We start from the raw sequence: 15,802 nt of genomic DNA, 5'->3' as shown, positions 1-15,802 counted from the left end.
GGGGCAGGGCTACCATCCCACTATCCACAACCAGTTTCAGTCAGTAGTGTTGTGAATTTTGCCACTATCTAGTGGCAGTACCGATGAGTCTGCTCTATGGCCTTTCTCATCAAAACACAAACTGTATTTGGTGACAGCAGAAGATGAATTTCAAAATATCAAATATTTGCTGATAGCTCAACTCAAGAATGAGTCAGGTTGAACAGAATGTACAAAAGTATAAAATAGGAAATGAGCCCAGAAAAGGAAGGGGCCCTAGGCAGAACTTGCTGGCCACAAATATTACTTAGTCAAAAAAGAGAGAGGCCTCTTTTGCATTATTCTTTGGAGTGTCAGGACCATTTTCTTTTTGAAGGCTGAAAATATCCTTAGCAGCTTTCATTTTTAACTGTGTGTCAAACTCGCCATTCCTTCTTCCAGTTCTCCGCCCGACCCTGCAGAATACACGTTCTTATTTGAAGGGTAAAGAATCCAAAGCTGGGCGAGCCCTAGTAACATGTCCAGGGAAGCATCAGGATTCCCAAGCCATGAAGCCAAGTGGAACTCCTGGATACTTCATTTCCAGGGTCTCCCCACTTTCCTTAACAGATTAGGACAAAGGCCACTCCAATTGAGTCCCGGGGGCTGGCTCAAGCTGTGGGGGCAGCTGGGGCCTGGGAACTGAGGCCCAGTGATTTCAGCTTCTGGTTTTACACTCCCTTGAGCCATGCCCAAACTCAGGGGCTCCTGCTGGGTCACCGCAGGCCCGACTTCCAGTAACTTTTTCAGGAAATCACACACACACACAAGAACAACCAGACACAGCCCAGCAGAGCCTAGTGGCCTGGCGGAAGGTCTGCCACGTTGCTGACACCAAGAACCGCGGGCCTGTGACCCTCTAGGGTTCTTCCTTACCCAAACCTTTGTTTCTCCAAGTGTTAGTGGACAGCCTAGAACCCAGACAGACCCGGAGGTCATCGGGGTCGGTTCCCACTCTCTAAGCTGCAGGACCTCAGGAGGAGCTGGCCTAGGGCATAGGATGAAATTATCTCTGGCCTCCAGAGACCCAGAACGTGTTTCTTGTGAGAACCGAGCTTCCCAGACTTCAGTGGCTTTCAACCCTCCTTGCTCTTCCTCAATTCCATCCTGGGGCCCAGCAGCGGGACCAGGTGGATGGTTCTGGAGTGAGCCACATTGGGCTGGTGCTGTGATGTGCTTCCAATTCAGTCTTTCCCCACCCCGTGGTGCTGACAGGCTGTAGCCGTCTCATGGTGGCTATCAGGAAAGACAGGATGAGGAGATCCAAAGACTAGCCCAAGAACACCTGACTGGTCAGTGGCATGCCAGGTGTTAAACCCAGGTCAGCTCTTTGGAGCACCAGGGCTGTGCTCCGGCCACCAGTCTGTCCTTTGTCATAGTCAAGTGCCACCTCTACTGCTAGTGACCTGATGATGTTTCTCTTAATATTAATCCACTTAAAGCCACTGTAGTCCTGTTCTAAGAAATGTGGAATCATGGATTTATGGACTTGCTATGTTTCTATGATATTCACTAAAAGTACAATGATAAAAAAGTTGAATGATCACATTTTACCTAAACTATGTCATGGACCAGTTGGCGCATGAGACCCAAAAAGAAAAGAGAAAACTACTTCAAGATCTAATGTAGGTGCCTCATCCACAGGATCCCTCAAGAGGGCATGTGAGGGTCTGTGTCATTAAATCTGGTGACCAGGCAAGCTCCCCAGCTCTGAAGAGCCCACTTCCTCTCAGCTCATAGGCCTCTTGAAAGCCAGTCCCCCTGGATGTGTGATGTGGTGGTGAAGAGGGCGCTGGATTCCTGCTTTGTAAGCCTACTGTCCTTTCTGAACTGGGGGGACTCAGGCAAGTCACTTAACCTTTTTGTGCCTCAGTTTCTTCAACTGCTAGTTGGAGAGGATTCTCTTGAGAATTAAGAGTTCATGTAGGTAAATTCACATACAGTACGCAATTCGCCTGCAGTGTGTAATTTCATGTGTAACGTGTAGTTCGTATGCACACAGCTTGGACCTGTGTGTGGCACACCGCAAGCACCGTGCCCTTCTGTACCTAGTCCTCTTCCACAGTGAGACCTGGAGACACTGCAGGAGAACGCCTCCTCGTCTCTTGTAGAGGCAGAACCATAAGCTGCTCTGAGGTCTACCAGTTTTAGGGTCCTAAGATTAGCCAGGGAACCAGAAAGAATTCGGCTTGTGGCTATGGTCTTCCACCACGAGGTCTGGTGAGCGTGTCTGGGGTGGAGCCAGGATCTGCCTGTTAACTACTTTCCAGGGGTTCCTGATGTGGGTGGTCCAAGGGCCCCACCGAGAAGTGCCAGGCTGGGTCTTAAGGTTTCTCTCTCCTTCCTTCCTCTGCCCTGCCCACACCTTTTTTCCATGGTAGCCACATACATGCAACACCAGGTATGGGTTCTGCCCTGGCACAGCATTTGGTCGTAAGATGTGACTGCAGTCAGGGTGCGGCTAAACAGGGACGAGACAAAGAGCAGAGCTGATCATGCCGAGTGACAGAACTGTCCTTGTGAGATGGAAACTTGCTGTTCCCTGCAAACCTGGGAATTCTCTGGGTTGTGTTCAGTTCTGAGCACCAGTGTTCAGCCCAGAGGAGGGGTCTGAGCTGTGCAGAGTTGCACAGAGATTCATTCTGTGGGATGGTTTGGAAACAAGCTCTGGAGCCACCAGTTCTACTGCTGCAACACTCGAGGATTGGTCTTTCGGACATAATCCAGTGCAGCCAGAGGAGCCCAAGTGTAGTATTGGTAGTCTTCACCCCTGTGCTTTCTATGCTCTGAGACTGCAGTGAGGGAGGGAAGGTTGCAGCTTCCATTTCACAGTTGAGTCCCTAGGGGTGACTGAGTGACTTTCCTGAGGTCACACAACTTCCAGGGGACATCACTAGAAGCACCATGTGGTCTTTGCCCCTGAAACTGGCCATGTTTCCATCAGGTCCTCCTGCCTTTGTGGGTTTTGTGACATGAGTCCCTGGGACTAGACTAATAAGGAATGTTCCGGAAAGCTTAGTTTAGTGGAAAACAGATGGTGAAATCTTTATTCCAAGGCATTTGTGGTCTTGCTTGGGGGAAGAATGATCTTCCTCAAACTCACAAAACGTGTTTAAGTCCGTAGCTTGGCCCCTGCAGACCCTGTGCCTGGCAGGGAGCCTCTGCCACAGGGCTCCTGTGAGAGGATGCTCCAATGGCATGCTGGCCCAAAGCCGTCAGAGGAGGGCGCCGCCCGCAGGGAGCGTGAGAGCAAGTGCAGGTGTGGGCTCTCTGTGACAGCCCTGGGCCTTTGCATCACGCAGGTAGGAGCAAGAGAGCACGGCCCGCCTGGGCCCTTGCCGACAGAAGAGAGGAACTGACGTTCTGGTTGCTGGAAGGAAACTTTTCGGGTGGGGGTGAAAAGCAACCCAGCAGCCCTTGATGTGGTCGCCTGGATCTGAACCTGGGCACGACCTGGGGAATTCTCTCAATCAGGGGTGGGGGCGGGAGACCCCTCTTCCCCCTTTTCAGAGGTGGCCTCCCACCCACACAGTGGAAAAAGAACAACTAATTTCACGACAATTTGCATTTTAAAAGTGAAGGCAAATGCGCACCTCCTGGGAGGCTGGTGTTTTTGTGGGGTTTGCTCAAGCATGCCACCCCTCTGCCCTGCTGCTTGGTGACAACTAGGTGTGTTGGGGCAGGTGGCCCTGAGCCGGCCAGGCCCCAGGCCTTGCAGTACAGTTTCTAGTAGAGGTTATGACTGAGGAGGAGAACATGACCTGGCAGGCATGGCGGCGGTGTCCCCTGCCCCGAGCTCTGCGTGGGGGTAGAGACCTCTCTCCTCAGAGGCCCCCCCGAATTTACACCCTTGCTGCCTCTTATCTCATGGTCCCATCTCCTTGGTCCTGGGAACATTCTGTTTTTCCCTTTTGGCTTGGAGAGCAGGTACTAGAGAACAAAGAGCTAGTAGGAGAGTCACTACTGGAAAGGAGTGGGAGGCAGGGTCCCCGTCTCCCTGGAGGCACCTAAGGGCCAGCGGGTTGCATCATTTGGGCAGCTGGGCAGCTTCATTTTGGCAGAAGTGAGAAAGATTTTTCGTTAAGGGGTTGTAGAAGCTGAGGATGACAGTAGCCAGAGGCAGGGCAGGAGCCCTTGTCATATCAAGCGTCCACTCAGCAGAGAAGGTGGCCCTCTGTGCCCGCTGAAGTCTGCTCAGCGCTGTGGCTCAGTGGGTGCAGGGACACAGGCATGGCCTCCTCTGCTGGAAGACAGACACCAGGTCCCAGATGCTGTGACGCAGGTGGGTGGCAGAAGTATTCCAAGATCCCCCAAGACTCACCCTGTGGCCACTGATGGACACCTGACCTCCCTCACGTCTCCTTCCCAATGCCCTAGAGGACCCAGGGGACGCACGCGGAGAGCCCCTCGCTGCCTGGACTCAGCATCCTCAGAACTAAAGCAAAGGTCTCAGACATGATCAGTGTAGCTAACCCCAGAACACAGAGGCCTGGGCCTTCAGCTGGCTGAGGCTCCCTCCCACAGTCAGGCCAGAGGACACTCTGGAGTCTGACCCAATCTGGCCTCTCTCCAGAGAGCACAGTTCTTCCCTCACTGATTAACTGCACATTGGGCCTCCCCTGGAATTCCTGGCGCCTTGCCGTCTTGCCAGGGGTACAAGGGTCCTTTATTTTCAGGAGGGCGTCACAGGGTCAGTGTCCACTACTGATAAAGCCCTCGCAGGGCCAGCTCTACGGATGATGGCATGTGATGGAGAGATGGTGAGGTGCGGCCGACAAGAGACTGGCTTCCAGAACCAGACGGTCCTGGGCTGGACATCTGACTCTGGGAATCGCTGATGACACAAACCATATCCCCTTCATGGGCCTCGGTTTCCTCACTTATAAAATAGAGCTTCAACAGCGGACCTCAGAGATCCACCTCACAATGTCAACAAAGTCTTTTAAACTTTTACTGATGAAATATTGGAACCACAAAGTGTGAGAGAAAAGTTCCTAAACCCCCACCGTTTCCAGAAGTATCCGCATATCCACTGTCTCCCAGGCTTCGCCAGGACTCTCAGGACAGTCAAGCATCTCACCAAAGAAGTGGGACTTACCATCTGTGCTGGGCAGAGGCCTCTCCGGTGGTGCCGGGGTGGACTTCATGCTGTTCCCCATTTCCCTCACTCCTGGGGCGGTGGGAGATGCCCGAAGCCTACGGCACAAGAGACACACGTGGACAGTCAGCTGCTCCCTGAGCCCTCTGCCTGGAGAATGACCCAGTTTAGGCTGCATGGTGCACCATTTCTCACGCAGCCTGCTCTTTGAAAGGCGGTTGTTTTTATGTGAAGATGCGATGTGCGAGTGTTGGTTACATTGGCGCAGCTGAGTTCTTTTTATCAAGGGAATGACAGAGGAAAACCACAGAGAGGGAAGTTGATAGTAAACGCTGCCGGTGGCAGAAGTTTCCATTCCTCCGCACCCTCCGCGCCCAGGGGACAGGCAGTGTTCGTGAGAGGAGCCTAGCAGCGTTTCAGAAGGCCCCAAAGAACCTTCACTTGGAAACCTAGCACCAGCCCCCGCACCAGAAATTCAGAGCAGCAAAAGTTAGGATTTGCATGACTTTACAGCCTCAAGGGGTGCGGAGGGCCCCTGCTGTTTCTACAAGCCTGTGTCTGAAATCTCCATTGTGCTTTCACAGAAGGCTCAGAAGGTCAACTTCTAAAGCACTCTGTGTTTGACCCTTGCTTTATGTGCTGCCAAAGCACGTTTCTAGTTCTACTACTACTCTTGATCTCTATAAAGTCCTGGCATCCCTAAGTCCAGTTTGCAGTGAAGGGAACAGTCTCAGAGAGGGTAAGTGGCTTGTCCAAAGTCACTTAGCAGGTAAACAGGGTGCTGGGGTTTCAACCCCTGAGGCTCCTTCTCCAGCTTGCTTGCAGTGGTTTTTGCTCCTCACGCCCACCCAGGTTGGAATTCTTCAAGCTGGAAGACCTTGGGGTGGTTTTTAACCTTTTCCTGCCAGTTTCGGAGAATCAAAGAACAGCTTTGTGCTCTGATTACAAAATTAACTGAGATAAGGTTTGCAAGTACATAGAAAATGGCCTGGCATTCAAAACATGTTAGTTATTGACATTTCTCATTTATTTCCTGGTGGTCTTTAAAGATAAATGTTTGAATTCTGGACCCTCATACAGATATTTTGAAAAAGGAAAAAGATGAGTACAGAATAGTCTTAGAGAAGCTCCCAGGATGGTTGAAGCAACGAGGAAAAGGTCACATCCATAGAAGGAGCCTTTCCTGCCTGTGTGGACAGAGAGGTGGGCAGGGTCCCCAGGCACTAATGCTCCTCCTCAAAGCCCCAGGAGTTCAAGGCTTGGACGCTGGCCGGTCCCCTCCGACCCAGCCTCATGTTCTGTCCAAGGTCTGATGTGCACTGTGCTCCTGCACTGACTGCGGGCCCCGTCCTGATAAACCCGTCACATGCTAAATACCCTCCAAGTCCCAGTGCACTGAGCAGATGACCCACAGAATGTCACAGCTGGACATAGCACACTGTAGGGTGTGGGTCGTTTCCCTTTGTGACTGACAGGGAGCTGTGACTGGAGAGACAGGTCATACAAATACCACTCGGCTGGGAAAGGGGCAAATTCAAAATTCAAAGCCCAGTTTCCACTGAATGCATGTGACTTTTCACCATGTTCAGCTGAAAAATCTCCAAATCCAGCTGTGATGAAGTTGGGGGCCATCTGTGTAGATTCTGGAGAGAAGTGTGGTCTCAGACGGATTTGGAGATGAGATTGGGGGGCTCTGCACTGCTTCCTAACTTGGGTGGGACAGTGGTGAGGGGTGGGATTCTTAGTAGATTCACAAACAAAGTAAACCAATATTGTTTTTAAAAAGTGATCCTGTACTAAATGTTTACATGAACAACAGAAGCTAACACATCATATTCCCAAGGTCGTTAGAAGATGTGCAAAAACTCTACACGCAGGCTGCACCAAATGGCCTCAGGTCTAAAGTGAAGTGCGAACCCTATGTTCTGTGGCCCCAGGGTGTTGGTGACTGGAAATGCCAGGCCCTCTTTCCCTAGGCTCACCCCTCCCCCCACCCACACAGCCGGGGCGGGGTCACCTCCAGGGAGCGCAGATTGCAGCAGCCGTGCTCTGGCTGCATTGTAAGGGGCGTGTCTGTCTTGTCCCCAGCCCGAGCCTGGTAAAGGCATTCTAGAAAACACACATGTCCCAAGACAGCTGCCATGAGTGGAGCCCACTCTCCCCAGTGTGGTGGACCCCTCCAGGCTTCGCCCCAGTGCCACCTGAGCCAGGACCTGGAGACAGGCAGGACCTTGCTCTCCACCCACCTAGGAGGCTCCCAGATTGGACTTTCCCAGGGAGGAAGCTCGAAAGTAGCCTTGCCCACTGCAGAGCCCAGCCCCATGCAGATCACGTATGCTACACAAGCAGGCTGGCCCCCCGGGGCCTCGCGAAGCATGTCTGTGACACGCAGAGTGCACTCCAAGGGCCGGCAGCAGCCCTGCCCTGGTCCTGCTGCTTCCTGGAATGCACCCACTGCCCCAGGCCCAGCACCCCCTTCTGTCATTGCTGAGGCTTCATTGCTGAGGTGTCGGGGAGCCCTCAGCAGAGATCATTCTGAGACAACCGCATGCTGGCCCCACCCCCACCCCCGGTCTCCTAGGTGTCCCCAGCCACAGCACAGCCTCACTCAGCTCCCTGGATAATGCCTTCCTGTGCGGGTGCCTGACCCTTGGCATCAGGTGTCAAAGCACCTAATGACAGTGCCCGAGCCCTGTCCGCATCAATGCCCTCAGACACCTACTAGCAAAGGGCCCTTCCCCAGCCGGCCAGCCTCCCCTCCCACTCCATCCTCCCCCAGCCATTTCCCAGCAGAAGGGTGTGGCCATAATGTCCCTTCTCTCCCCTTCCATTATATCACACCTGTACCAGAACACGCACCCGGAAGTCTGTGCTCCCCGGCAAACTCCCTTCCCGTCAGAGACCTCACTTCTCAGGCCCTGGTGTGCCCTTTGAAGTGTTCCTGGAGTCTAGCACAAATAAAAAGTAAGGAAGAAATTGGAACTTGCATTTTTCAGAAGGGGACACTGAGTTCCATCCAAGAGTAGACACATACCGGGGTCTGGAGGTGAGGAAGCTGGGGGTCCTCAGAGCCTGGTCCTCCTTTTCTAGCCCCTCCTCTCTTCTGCCTTGGTGGCTGGTCAGAGCTCACTCTGAGAGAAGAACTGTGTGAGCCCCCAAAAGCCCGTCGGTTCTCAGCGGCCCCTTAGAGGCTGCCACTGGCCTCCAGGAGCCCCAAGAAGGAGTTAACTCACCAAAAAAAAAAAAAAGGTTTTTATTTGACAAGAGTGAAAATGCCCCCGAGGGTGAGAGTAGAGTCTCCCTAATGAAACGCTGAAGGATTTGATTTAATCTGCGACAGCTCTGTGCAGTGGCTGGAGGTGGGAGAGGGTGAGAGACATAATTGCTTCCAGGAACAATAAGAAGAGGGCAAAAGAGAAATGAGTTAATTAACACTGGCTCTGAACATCCGGGGCTCTCTTCTCCCTGCCTCTGCCTCTACGTGTGACTCCAAGTTTTCCAGGGCAAAAGATCCCAACAAGGATTTGCCTTATGTTCCCCCAGGCCTTTAGACCAAGGCTGTTTTCTCTGCATGACCTGGGGCCTCAGTTTCCTCTTCTGAGAAATGAGATGAGCAGAAAGCTGATCTCCAGAGAGGGAGCCTTGTGACTCCACTTCATTCGAGCAATCAAGGCTCCGTGGCTCTGGAAAATTATTAATAAGAGAAAAGAGCCATCATAATTTTTGCAAAGTCCCATTGGGCAGATCCAGACCTTGTCTTTAGATTCCGCAGGATCGAGGGGAGGCAGGGAGGGCGTGCGAGGCAGCAGCCTGCCATGACTTTCACCCTCTTGGTGTGGAGATGAGGTTTTGCTCGCCTGCCTGGTCCCAGGGTTGGAAACCCTGCATCTCCTGGCTTCAGACCCCATGCACTTTGCCTCTGGGCCCATGGTGCTGCCTGTCCCCTGGGAGGCTGCTGGTCAGCGTGAGGCAGGCCGCCAGTGGCGCAGACGCGGTAGGGAGAGGCCAGGGCCAGGGCCCTCAGGGCGCTGCCGTGGGGCGTGAGGGAGGTGGCCAGCATCAGCCCTTTTCTGACGAGGCTTCTGTCTGCCCAGGGATCCTTTGTTGCATGCCCTGCGTCACTTTGTAGATGGAGGGCTCAGCCCCTAGGAGTCCTCCTCTCTCCCTGGGACCACCCAGTGACCTCCCGGCACACATTCGTACCCCTTGCCCGCCTGTGCTCCACTGTCTGGGCTTGGCAGTTAGAGAGGAAGGTGTCTTGGGCCCCTGCTCAGCATGCAACAGGGAGAGGACGTGGGGACTCCAGCCAGCGAAGGTAGGGCTCCTGCCCTGTCCCCTGGGAACCAAAGTCTGTGTGACTGCTGGAGTCCCCGTGGCCTCTACTAGGCCAGCCTTCCCTCCTTCCTGCAGACGTCCTCCACAAAGAGACAGCAGCAGGCCCACGCACATAACCTTCTTCTAGAGCATAGGAGCCCGTTGCCAGGGGTGGGGGAACCCCGAGTCCATGGCACACGTTCCCTAAAATAGCAGCAGTGATACCCAGAGTTGCCACCCCACCTGGTTGGTCAGCTCTTACCCTCCGCCCGGCGAGAGGCTCAGCACAGTAAGGGGTGAAGCTGGGCTTCAAGTCAAATTGGCCTGGCTAAAACCCAGCGCCTGGGACCACCAGGAAGTGCTGCCCTGTCTTCCTGCCCTTCTGGGCGCTTGAAAAAGGTAATAGAAAAATGATTTCTTCAAAGTCACGAAAGCAAACTTTGAGAACCATAGGCTTTGGGGGCAATCTCTCATACGAGGGACACCGAGGCCCAAGGGGTCTCTTGGAAGTTGTGTGGCACTGACTGGCAGCTGGAGTCTAGGGATCCAGCTGTGGGAAGCAGGAAGGACAGGAGGGAGGCCAGGAGGCTGCTGTGATCAGCTGGCAGGAGCGGTTGTGCAGGATGCTGTCCAGCTTTCAAGACAGTGTTTTAAAGAGTTATTAATGCCACAGGACACCACCATGAAAGGTGAACTAGCTGTGCTTACAGAGTTTCAAGTCCAAGAAGAAATATTTTTCTTCTAAGTTGCCAATCTGGCCTTGAACTTGCGATTCTCCTGCCTCAGCCTCTGAGGCAGTTGCTAAGATTACAGGTGTGCACCACCATCCCCAACCCAATTTCATGTTGATTTAATCTGCATATGTTTGTATATGCCATATATAGAAAATAGTAAATGAAATTTCCCCAAGTGTTTCCAAGGGCATGCTTGGGTCGTGAATGATCTTATTTGTCAAGTTTTCTTTACACAATTCTTTTCACAAATTTTCCCTATGTGAGAATTGCTTTTATGTTAAAAGTTGGGGAAGGACAAAGAAGACTGGAAGGAGGTTCTTCAAAGCAAGCAGGTCTGGCCCAGACGCCAGCTCCCTACTTCCTGGCTGTGTGTCCCCTTTACTTCTCTGAGCCTTGACTTTCAAATCCATCAATTTGGAATACAAATATGCTCCCTTCAATGTTGTTTAATTATAAATCACACCTAAAGCAGAGGTGGTTGATAAATGGCAGCTAAAAATTCACAAATGCTGGATCCTTGGCAGGGCATGGTGGCCAGTCAACTCACAGTGCCAGTTGAAACAAGTCCCTCAAGCATGATGTGGTGTCCCAACTTGTCCCTGTGACTCCCCCAGCCAGTTCGGGGTGCGCTCGGCTCTGCCTGGGCTCTGACACTTTACTTCAGAGAAAATAAGAGCTGGCAAAGGTGCTTGGCATCGGTTGTCTCCCAGCGAAGGATCTCGCAAGGTTTCCGGGGCACCCCACCACATCCTGACCTCACTCAGCAGGTGCAACTCCCTGAGTGCCAAGCTGGGGGCTGCTGGGGCTGCCCGCCCCGTGACCCACATTGTTGCCCGCTTGCCTCGCAGGGCAGGTGCAGCGCAGGCCGGGTCTGCCTGCCTGGCCCTTCACCCACCTGACTCTCCTTTCCCTGCAGAGAAGTCCTGAGGGACAGCCACGGTCCCCAGGAGGCTGGGCAGGGCAAGACCTGCAGAGGGTGGCCAGCTCAGTGAGGCGCACGTGCCCTCCGGCCTTCTCTTTGTGCCTGACGGGAGAGCAGGGGCGCCGGGGGCCACTGGAGGACACTGGGATCACTCCTCCAGGACAGTTCACACTTGCTGGTTCACACTGCGTTTTAAAGAAAGTTCCCCAGGAGCTCAATACAGAAAACGGACAGAAGCTGGATGCTGGCCGAGGGCTGGGGTTCAGCCTCAGTCCCAGGGGAGAACCAAGCACCGACCGGAACCAGTAATTCAACTCTCTAGAATTTCCTAATATTCTATTAGACAATTATTTCTAATTAGATATTATTTTTAATATTTCTGTTAGAATTTTCTAACAGAAAATGCTGGGAGAGGGCAGGCAGGTCCCAAAGTCACACAGTAGGTTGTTTGTCTGCAACGAGGGACTGACTGCTAAGCCTGCCGTGGGTGTCGATGGGCCCGCGTTAGGGACGTGCTCAGAAGGGGCTTTTGCGGGTATTCGGGCTGTTGGGGAGACGGGCTTTGTCTCAAGACCACAGCAGGTTACAACACGTTTCATGGTGTTTCAAGACATGGAAATAAGCCAAATCTGGGACCAGACCAAACTGAGCCAAATTTTAACTCCACAATTTATTAAGTCGCTGAACCTCTCCTTCTACGTCCACCCCCAGATGGACACAGCCACATCGGCCTTGCTGGGTTTGTCCAAGGAAGGTTAGAGAGTTGACGGCTGAGCGTACACTAGAGCATCGGCGGCTCTGGGCCCTGTGGAAGCAGGGGCCTTCAGGACCCAGACGTGCCGCAGGCAGCAAGGGGGCTGTGTGTGGGCAGGGGCGTCTGGTGTGCAGGGTGGACAACAGGGGCCGTCCCCAACACAGCTTCCATGCTCCATTGAAAGGAGGCCTCCCACTTTCGTGAGGCCCCAGGCCTCCATGACCCTGGGCAGGCACCACCTGGTCTGACTAGTGAACTCAGAACACATTATCTGGCAAAAACCATGTTATGGTCAGGTTTCGGCTCCTGGGCCAGGTCCTGGGCACCTATGGAAGCAGTGAGCTTGTGGACAGCAAAAAAGGGTGAGCAATGAGAAAACAGCCACAGGGCAATGAGTCTGAGACCAGCTTTTGAGAAGATTCAGAAAGCACTGGCTAGGCAAGAGAATTTTCATGTGAAAGGTGGGTCCTGGTATTAGGGTTTGGATGTGAGGTGTCCCCCAAAAGCTCACATGTGAGACAATGTGGGAAGGTTCAGAGGAGAAATGATTGGGTGGTAAGAGTCTTAACCCAGTGAGTGGATTAATCCCTGATGGGATTACTTGAAGTGGTAGCGTGTGGCTGGAGGAGATTGGAATTTGGGGTGTATATTTGTATCTGGAGAGTGGAGTCTTTCCCCGCCCCCTCTCTCTCTCTGCTTCCTGATGATGTGAGCTGCTTCCCTCCACCACCCTCTCCCGCCATGATGTTCAGCCTCACCTCCAGCCCCGAGGAATGGAGCCGGCCTTCTATGGCTAAGACCTCTGAAACCGTGAGCCCTCAGATAAACCTTTCCTCCTCTATAATTGTGCCGGTCAGATCATTTAGTCACAGCAGCGAAAAAGCTGACTAAAACAGTCCTAGGAAGGAAGTTTTCGTCAGAGCAGGAAGAAGCAAAGGGCACCTTCCATGGCGATGCTAGAGGACCTCCAGAAGTCCAGGCCCAGGGGTTGGTGAGACATGATTTCTTATTACATCACCGTTCCCAGCAAGAGTTGCTTTTGCTTTTTATTCATGCACGTGAGTCACGGGTTACTCGTGAGCTTGCCAGGGGCCATGGACCTGCTCCGGGTCTGCCCCTCACTGGGAACCACTTGCCACAGTGCCCACAGCCCAGCTGCCCATCTTGGGGTGAATGGTGAGGCCTCCTCTTTCTAAAGAATCCCCAGATGTCCCGGGGGCTGTTTGTTTCTCGGGTTGCCCTCCCCGCCTGCCTCCCGGGGAGGGGCTCCAGCACCCTGGGGAGGATCGCTGTTTGATGGTGTGGTCACCAGCCTCCCCTACTGGGCCGTAGTGGTCAAGAGGGCAGCCACTACTTCCTCATGCTGGTCACACAAAGGCGATCAGGAGGAAACGAAAAGAACAGATGAAAGCCGAATCTGCGTGCCCAGGACAGCGGCTCAGGCCGTCAGCGCCCCCAGCCCCTCTGATCTGCCATCGCCAGTCTCTGGTGGGAACCCCCACTGTGGCTCGATCCCAGCCTGTGTGTAGTTAGGAGAAGCACCGCTGGTCTCGTGACCTGCACAGACTGGGCTCCAGGCACACTGGCATGGACAGACGCTCCACTGATTCTTTCTCCTAACAATGATTCTCATATGCAATGGCTGCCCGCAGACAGCCCTACTTGTTCTTAAAAGAGAAGAGACTGCTGTCAACTGCAGCCACTGTGTGGAAGGCCTAAATTAGACATTTAAAGTACGCTTTAAGCATCTTGGAGGCCCCAAAGAACCCACCCATTTTATAGATGAGGCACGTCTCAGAGAGGCACAGTTACTTGCGTAAGATCACACAGCTAGTTCAAGGATGGGATCAGCTTTTAAATCTTGGTTCTTTTTTACACCAGGCCCTAATTCCTTCAATCATGTTTATCCCAAATAATGACATTTTACTTTAAGGAACAGATGCTTTTAGAATGGAGGTTGCTTGTGAGGCCAGAGGAGAATGTGCAGAGACCGGGACACACCATCCCCTGCCCTATATCTGCAGCTCTTTCTTCTGACCACTGGAAGCCACTTCTTACCTGACCTTGGCTGTAGGGGATCCAGCTGCCGGGCTCTGCCCTTCTGCCTGAGCCCTGAGGTTTGAGTTTTATGTCATAAAACCATCTGAACAGGGGGTTCCAGTTCAATTTCCCCTGATTTTCCCCAAATTCTACTTTCTACACATTACATCTTTAGAACCCCTAGTGGGCTCACTGATCTCTCCAAGACAGTAGTCATGCCCCTTGCTTTGTGTGGGTGTCTGCTTGCCTCTCGTAAAGACAGAGGACCGAATGGAGGCCGCCTGTGTTCATCCCAGCCGGCTGACATTGGATGTCGCAAAACTGGACAAAACAGTAAGCCACAGAGTCCTTGAGACCAATTTCTGGCTGGAGTGGAGTTACCGTAATCAATTGCGGCCCCTCCCTTAGTGGAGCTCAGATGGGAGGAAGTGGTTTGGACACAATGTACTTAATTCCTACAGAACCCTGGGGAGGTGGCGAGAGGGGGAGACTCACATGGTGTGGTCTCAGTGCATATGTACTGAGGGATCGGATGGATGGGTGGGTGGATGGATGGACAGGTACGTGGATAAATGTAGCAACACGTCCCTCAGGTTTAAAAATTCAAATGATTTGGTTTGACAAGCTGGAAATTCTTAACGAGAATTTTAAGTTCCAGCTTTTCTTGGAGCTGGGGGAAATAAATTCTTGCTGAGTGTGAAATGAAAAATTAAAACTGAGCAGCACCTATTAATGCAGGAAGCTGACGAGGTACAGTGGAATGAATAATTTCTGTCTGAAAGAGAAGCGCACTCTGCTCAGAAGCACAGGGCCCACTCACGCCACCCGGAGTGGGAAGTTTCTCTTAGGAAAATAGTTTCAGTTTGCTTCAATGCAAACCTCCCCACGTCTGTTTCATTTATGTCAGATGGAGGAACCAGAAGAGACATGTATTCAGAAAAATGGAGAAGGGTGCTGGGCTCCTTGGTTTTGCAACCTAAGCCATCATATTCAACATTGCCTGCTAAGAGTTTCTGCCTAAAAATACCAGAAAGAATAGATATAATTTCGTTTTTGATTTAGGAATGAAATTAATAGCTACTCTTTAGCACTTAACATCTCCTACATATTTCATATAATTTAAATTTCTTACAAACACACGAGGAAGCTGTTTTTTCTTTTGCAAGGAAAAAACTGACATTCAGAGAGGCAAAGTGACTGGCCCAGAGTCACACAGCTCATCGGTGGTTGACCTGGAATGCTATTCAGGTGTGACTGATTACATCGCTGGCTTCCTGTGAGCCATCTCGCTGCCCTGATCCTAGAGCTGTTTAAGACACAGGAGTCTTCGTGGGTTTTAACCTTTCTGTTCCATAGGTTATTATTACTGTACTTTCCAGAGCTCACTAAGTGCTCCTGGATAGCAATCTTCCCATTGGAGAATATCAATTGCAACAGAATTTGCCATATCTCCCATTTGCCCCCCGCCCAGTTTTAAAAGGACCACAGCCCAGTTTAATAGACCGGAAACACAGCATATCACAGTTCACAGACCATGAGATGGAATTATCCTAAAATGAAAGGCACCACTGTAAATAGAGGCCACTGTCCTTCATGCCCCCTGCTCCCTGAGGCTCCACCTTCCCCACCTCAGCCCCTTACTGCCTTTCTGAGCCTCATTTTCTCATTCATGAAAAGCAAATAACAATTGCAAGCTTGCAGGATTGTCCTGAGAATTGCATGGACATAAATCTCCATGCCGTCCCCTCCCCTGTCACTCAGGTTGGTTCACACCTGTCACAACCACTCACAGAACCAAGTCAGGCCACTCTGAGGTCAGAGCCCAGGTCATTCTCTGATACCAGACTCTCTTGATAAGTGAGCACCTTAAAGATTGTTCAGTGTGCCACCTTCCTTAGGAAATGCTGCTTCTCTGAGTCTCT

General features: G+C 52.2%; 2 protein-coding genes across 4 annotated transcripts in view; one reads left to right on the top strand and one right to left on the bottom strand.

Annotated features, from left to right (window-relative positions):
• Tg (thyroglobulin) overlaps window positions 1–15,802 on the top strand; it is a 222,849-nt gene that overhangs the window by 155,060 nt on the left and 51,987 nt on the right.
• Window positions 1–15,802, bottom strand: part of Sla (Src like adaptor) — a 54,590-nt gene that overhangs the window by 15,091 nt on the left and 23,697 nt on the right. The window contains exon 3 of one of the 3 annotated variants that reach the window (XM_047522987.1): window positions 5,117–5,214. In XM_047522987.1, the coding sequence (XP_047378943.1) occupies window positions 5,117–5,177 (61 nt within the window). In that variant the 5' untranslated portion in view covers window positions 5,178–5,214. Of the gene's footprint in view, window positions 1–5,116; window positions 5,364–15,802 lie in introns of those variants that run through there. The other 2 variants (XM_047522983.1, XM_047522993.1) reach the window with 2 other exon arrangements.

Source organism: Sciurus carolinensis, chromosome 1 (genome assembly GCF_902686445.1).
Source record: "Sciurus carolinensis chromosome 1, mSciCar1.2, whole genome shotgun sequence".
Lineage (NCBI taxonomy): Eukaryota > Metazoa > Chordata > Mammalia > Rodentia > Sciuridae > Sciurus > Sciurus carolinensis.
The sequence above is the reverse complement of the archived record's forward strand: the minus strand, read 5'-3'. Positions and strand labels throughout refer to the sequence as shown.